Source organism: Nannospalax galili, unplaced genomic scaffold (assembly GCF_000622305.1).
Source record: "Nannospalax galili isolate Female #2095 unplaced genomic scaffold, S.galili_v1.0 scaffold445, whole genome shotgun sequence".
Lineage (NCBI taxonomy): Eukaryota > Metazoa > Chordata > Mammalia > Rodentia > Spalacidae > Nannospalax > Nannospalax galili.
Genome location: NW_008354184.1, coordinates 3,042,526 through 3,048,501, shown reverse-complemented (window position 1 = coordinate 3,048,501; position 5,976 = coordinate 3,042,526). Strand labels below are relative to the sequence as shown.

At 53.9% G+C, this 5,976-nt stretch overlaps 1 protein-coding gene across 2 annotated transcripts in view; it reads right to left on the bottom strand.

Moving 5' to 3' along the window:
- Ift27 (intraflagellar transport 27) overlaps window positions 1-5,633 on the bottom strand; it is a 15,658-nt gene extending 10,025 nt beyond the window's left edge. Inside the window, exon 1 of one of the 2 annotated variants that reach the window (XM_029555102.1) lies at window positions 5,323-5,633. In XM_029555102.1, the coding sequence (XP_029410962.1) occupies window positions 5,323-5,356 (34 nt within the window). In that variant the 5' untranslated portion in view covers window positions 5,357-5,633. The remainder of the gene's footprint in view (window positions 1-5,322) is intronic. The other variant, XM_008851334.2, reaches the window with a different exon arrangement.
- Between the last annotated feature and the right edge of the window lie 343 nt (window positions 5,634-5,976).

Below are 5,976 nucleotides of genomic sequence, written 5' to 3'. Positions count from 1 at the left end.
TCCCCTCCCTCCCTCCCTTTCATTCCTTCCCCATTCCCTCCCATCTTTCTGTTCCATGCTGATCCCCCACCAGAGTTACAGACAGAGACCAAGGTTCAGAGAAGCTGGGTAACTGGTCAGGGATCCTAATATCATGCTGCTTTGCCAGGCTGTCCCATTTCAATGCCACTCTTTGGGCCCTCTTTACTACGGCATCTCAGGACCCATGGGTGTCATCCACCCAAGGCACACAGCTCAGTATTTCCTCCCTGCCCAGGGCACACGGCTCAGTTCTTCCTCCTTGCCCAGGGCACATGGCTCAGTACTTCCTCCCCGCCCAGTGCACATGGCTCAGTACTTCTTCCCTACCCAGAGCACACTGCTCAGTACTTCCTCCTAGCCTGGGACACATGGCTCAGTACTTCCTCCCTGCCTGGGGCACATGGCTCTCAGTACTTCCTCCCTGCCCAGGGCACACGGCTCAGTACTTCCTCCTCACTTCTACCTGGATGACACCAGCATCCTGACTCTGGCTGTGCTCCTGAACTCGGGAGGAAACTGGCTTTCTTCCTGAGTGATTCGCCCTCAGATTGGTTCTGGTTCATTTCGTGAATCTTTCTGCCGACTGTCAGTCAGTCACTAACACTGGCAGCGAAGCTTCCATGTGGGATCTGAGCACCAGGAGGCAAAGGAGCTGATGAACATGCTGCTGGAGCATCGGGCTGACAAGTGAAGATTCAAACAGTACAAGCTGAGAAGTGGTCCATGTGAGGAAACACAAGAAACCTCGAGAGAGACCTCGAGAGAGACCTCGAGAGAGACTTGAGCCCGCCTGGCGGCTGGGTGTGGGGTGATCTGGGCCACAGCCGAGCTGAGAAGTGGTCCATGTGAGGAAACACAAGAAACCTCGAGAGAGACCTCAAGAGAGACTTGAGCCCGCCTGGCTGCTGGGTGTGGGGTGATCTGGGCCACAGCCAGAGGGCTGGACTGAAGGACAGGACTACCTCTGGAAGGAACCACCTGTGACCTCCTAAACGCCAAGTCCAGTGGTCTCTGTTGGGTTCCCACTCTTGACCTCTTTGGATAGTGCAGTTGCTTCAATCAGTGTCCCCATTCCAGAGCCCATCCCCATACCTGAGTGATCCTGCACTGGCCTGGTGCCATCAATGCCTGCTCCTGCCCTCTTCATGGCTTTCATCCTCTTGGTAGTGTCAAAGATCGGTGCTCTGCTCCTGGCTCCTCAGCCTCAATTTCTTTCCTTCTACCTGCCCCAGTGTCCCCATTCCAGAGCCCATCCCCATACCTGAGTGATCCTGCACTGGCCTGGTGCCATCAATGCCTGCTCCTGCCCTCTTCATGGCTTTCATCCTCTTGGTAGTGTCAAAGATCAGTGCTCTGCTCCTGGCTCCTCAGCCTCAATTTCTTTCCTTCTACCTGCCTTGCCCACTAAGCTGGCAGGGCTTGGGATTGACCTAGGGCCTCATGCATGTGAGGCAAAGACTCTACTTCAGAGTCACGACCACGGCTGATTTCCCTCATTCCTTGACTCTCAATGCCCCAGATGGCTCTCTCCCACACTGGCTGTTTCTAGTCACTGTCTTCTGTAGTTCGCTTGTCCACAGCCAAGCCCAGGTCTCGCCATGGACTCGAGTGGTCTCACCATCATGCATCCAGCATCCTCACTGTCTCCAGCTGTGGACCCTGCCCCCCTCCCACATCCACATGGTTTCCCTTCTAACCCTTCTGTCCTGGGTGGTCTCAAGCCAGCACTTCGGGCACCACCTCCAGGAGCTCAGACCTCACACCAAGCCCTCCTTCCCTGTGCCATTCTGCAGAACTGGGACTCAGAAGGCTGGAGCAGGAAGAGGGAAAAACCCTCCCCAGGCTTCTCCCCACCCAGCCCTGGAGCAATGCTCCCTCTTGCCTTCATCATCATCTTCTGGCTGCCTCAGTGTTCCTGCCTCCAATATATTTAACTACCATCCTACTCACTACTGTACATCTGGTGTGGACCCAGAGCTGAGAGGTCTCAAAACACAGGAAATGGCTCCATTGCACCTGGCTCTGAGCCCCCTGCCAAGGGCAAACAGGTCCTGGTGGCACCTGGCAACACCGCCTTTGGGTAACTGTGCCAGCCAGCCAGTGGTCTGCCCTAGGGGCCTGCGCCCAGTTCGGTGGGATCCTTTCAACTCAGCTGTCACCTGTCCCTGGTATCTCAGGGCTTCTGCTGTCTTGGGCCTCTCGCACACCAGGAACCAATTCTGTTATTGAGTTGGTACCTTGACTGAAAGCTTCTCCAGAGCTCCCCCACCCCCGCCCGCCTTCCCCTGGCTCCCTGTACATCCCAGCCCAGCCACATGAGAGACCGTCACAAGCTACAAGTCCTCACATTCCCCACAGCACTCATTCACAGCTCTCTCTAGTCACCCCTTAGCCTACCATCCAAAACTCTGTGAAGGTCCCTTACACAAAATCTGGATACAACATGCGTGTTCTTTTGGTCCCTGGACACAGCCACCTACTTCTGATCCAAATCCAGACCCCGCCCTTTCTCTCCACACAAAGCTCATTCAGTTCCTTTCTTTATGGCCCGAGGTCATCTACTCCTGTTATCTTTACCAGGGTGGCTATGGATCAATGCTCACATGGGAAGACATGCCAGGGCTGCACTCCAAGGAAGCATGACTATTGTCCCCACAGGCCTAGACACATAGTGTGTCACCAAAAGGGCACAGACTTGGGGCCAGACAGTTCCACCACAGACTGGCTGTGTAATGTTAGGTTAGGTTAGTTATTCAACCTCTCTGTGCCTCACTTGCTATATCTGTAGAATAGGATGTCAAGGGCACCCACATCACAGAATTGTTATGGGGATTTAATGAGTTAGTGTGCCTAGTGCCTGGTATATGGTGTTATTTGTGAAGCAGATGAAACGTGGACACATGTCACCTGTGGGTTTCTCGCCCCATCTCAATGCCAACAAGCACAAGCCTAAGGCATTCTTTAGAGTCTGACACACCAAGGACCACAATGCATAGTTGCAACTTTTACTTATTATACACATCTGGGTTCTTCCTGGTGTGTAGGGCTGGGTTGAGTGCATCTTACATGGTGACTCACACATAGTAGGTGCTCAATAAATACCTGATGGACTGAGCATCAGGCCCCTCGTGATTATGAGGGACCATGTGGGCACAGGAGGGGTAGAAGGAAAAACAAAGCCAGGGAGGCACGAGGATCAAGAATCTGAAGGTGCTGCTATGGAGGTCTATTGGTTCCTGGAGGCTGCCAAGGGGAGATGCCCTGCATGAAGGCCTTGACAGAAGGCTGCAGACTCAGGCCCAGGTTAGAGTCAGGAGTCACTGACTCTGGCTGGGATCAGCTGGCACAGTGCCAGGAGGGTTGGGGTCAAGAGGGAAAGGGGATAAAGTTGGAAGTCAGATTGTCTGGGTTCAGACGTAGATCTGCTCTGCTGCTGATGGCCGTGTGACCCAGGGCTGGTGTCCTCTTCACTCTAGGCCCTGGCTGCTTCATCTTAAATGAGGATGACACAGGACCCTCTTGGTGGCTGGGAGGATTCATTAAAGAGACGCACACTGAGGGCGTAGCATGGGATGGGTACGCAGTTAAGTCTTAAAAAAGTGGCTCGTGATGGGTGCTGGGAAGCTAACTGGGCTAAGGCAGAACTAAGAAAGGACAGTAGAAGAAAACAGCCTACTTTAAAAAAAGACTAACTTTAGAAAAATGAGTGTCCCCAGCTTACCCATGAGGAAATAGAATGCCATCCAAGGCGACAGAGATCCATGCAGACGCACAGCCAGAATTCTTTCCTTACACAACACTGCCTCCCCTGGTGCTGTGCAAACTAGAGGCTCTCTAGAGAGCCCGCATTTCTTTTTTTACTGCAATAGGATCCAACTCACGACTGTTACTCATCTTTATGCATGGTCCTTTTATTTTCAAATTAGAAAAGTATTCAAAGTACTATCATCCTCTGGGCTGGCAGCACACACACCTGGGGTCTTAAAAACAACAAGCTCCTCCACTACTCCTGATATCACAGAGAGTGGAGTCGGGAAAAGAACCCCACGCGTGGAGACTGCCAGCGTCATTGATGTGTAACTTTGGGGGTACAGCCCATTTTCAGTCTAGAAGAGAGGAATCAAAATTCATCCCTGTCAAGTCCCGTCCTGCCCCCCTCCCCCGCCCCCGGCCTTTTTTTAAACTAATGTTTTGCCTCTTCTTTCCTGAGCTGATTAGGGAAGTCTGGAGTGATGGTTTATATTGGCTGCAAACTAGAATCACTAAAGAGACAAGTCTCTGGGCACACCTGTGAGAGATTATCTAGATTAGGTTAATGGAGGTGAGAAGACACACCCCAAAAGTGGGTGGCATCATTCTATGGACCATGGCCCCAAACTGCAGAGAAAGGAGGAAGTGAGCTGAGCACCGCCTTCTCTCTGCTTCCTGACTGTGCATGTGATGTGACCAGCCTGCCACCATGCCTTTCCCACCATGATGGACTGGATCCCCTGGAACTATGAGCATAATAAACCCTTCCTCCCTTACGTTGCTTCTTGTCAGGTGTGCTATAACTAATACACCTGACACCAGGACAGAGTTGTGGACACAGGCAGATGTGGGTGTGGGAGTCCTATGTACGGACTTTCACCAGGGGTGCACCCTAGATAACACTGCCCAGTGTCCCCAGGCATGTCAGGACCACACAGAACCTAACGTTGTGTGCTAGGCAAATAGGTCTAACCTAAGCCACTGGTCTAGGTGTGCGCCACACATTCATTCCACAGTCACTGAATATTTTCTAGGCTTCAGGCTTTGTGGGCATTTACCGTCTCGGGCAACAACACAAAGATTCCTGCCTTTGGAGACAGACCACCCCAAGTCCACCCCAAGTCCACGTACTCTGCGCTGGCAGCACACGCACCTGGGGTCTTAAAGACAACAGCAAGCTCCTCTAACACTCCTGATATCAGAGAGAGTGGAGTCGGGGGAAAAAAAAAACCCACGCGTGGAGGCTGCCAGCGTCATTGATGCGTAACTTTGGGGTACAGTCCACGCTCTGCAGGAAGCACTTGCTCAGGCTGGTTGTAAGCGGGTCCCCAGTGCAGCTCTAACTGACCAAAGTGGTCTCAGGACGTGGGAAGGAGCAGGGAACACGGGTGCCTGGAGGGTTCTTCCCTTCGACCTGCAACCTTCTCGACCCACCCGCCGGGGCAGCGGCTCCTATGGGAGACAGAGGACAGCTACCTTGGACCAGAGCTGTGATGAGTGAGGAAGCTCGGGCTCCGGGGACCACGCCTTCAAGCACACTTACTGACTCACCTGCCAGGATGCATTTCGCGGCCAGCTTCACCATGGTAGCCAGCCACCAGCCAGGACGCGGCTGCTGGAGGGTTAGCTAGGGTTGCAGGCCCTGTGGCCGCGATGGACCGGGCTAGGGCGGTACGGGAGGAGGGGACACAGGGCTCCAGGGTCCAGTCAGTCTGCAGAGGGGGTGGCGTGGCCCTGCTCCCCACCCGGCCTTTCAGGCCAGTCTCCTGTCGTAGACCCAGGCTTACCCCTAACCTCCCAAGAGTCGCGCCAAAGGCGCTCGCCTGGCAACCATCCCCAGGGCCACGCCTCCTCTCTCCAGGCTCTTTCTCCATTGGCTGGTGCCAAACGCTCCCGCCCCCAGACGTCCCAGGAGATCCAATGGGAGTGGGGGAAGGGATACTCGCTCTTCTACGCGACTCGATTCGTAGAGACACCTGCTCATCAACTGCACTCCTTTTTGATCAATGGTTACAAGTGACGTCAATCACTGCTGTCCCCGCCTCCAATAGTATGCGGCTGGAGGTGGGGCGTAAAGCAGCTTTCTGATTGGACAGAGGTTGGCTTGAACCATTTTTAGGAGAAAAATTCGCCGCACCGCCCCCCCCAGCCTTTCCGGAAGTGGGTTCGCCCAGAAAGGGGCCGGGCGACTCTCCGCATAGTTAG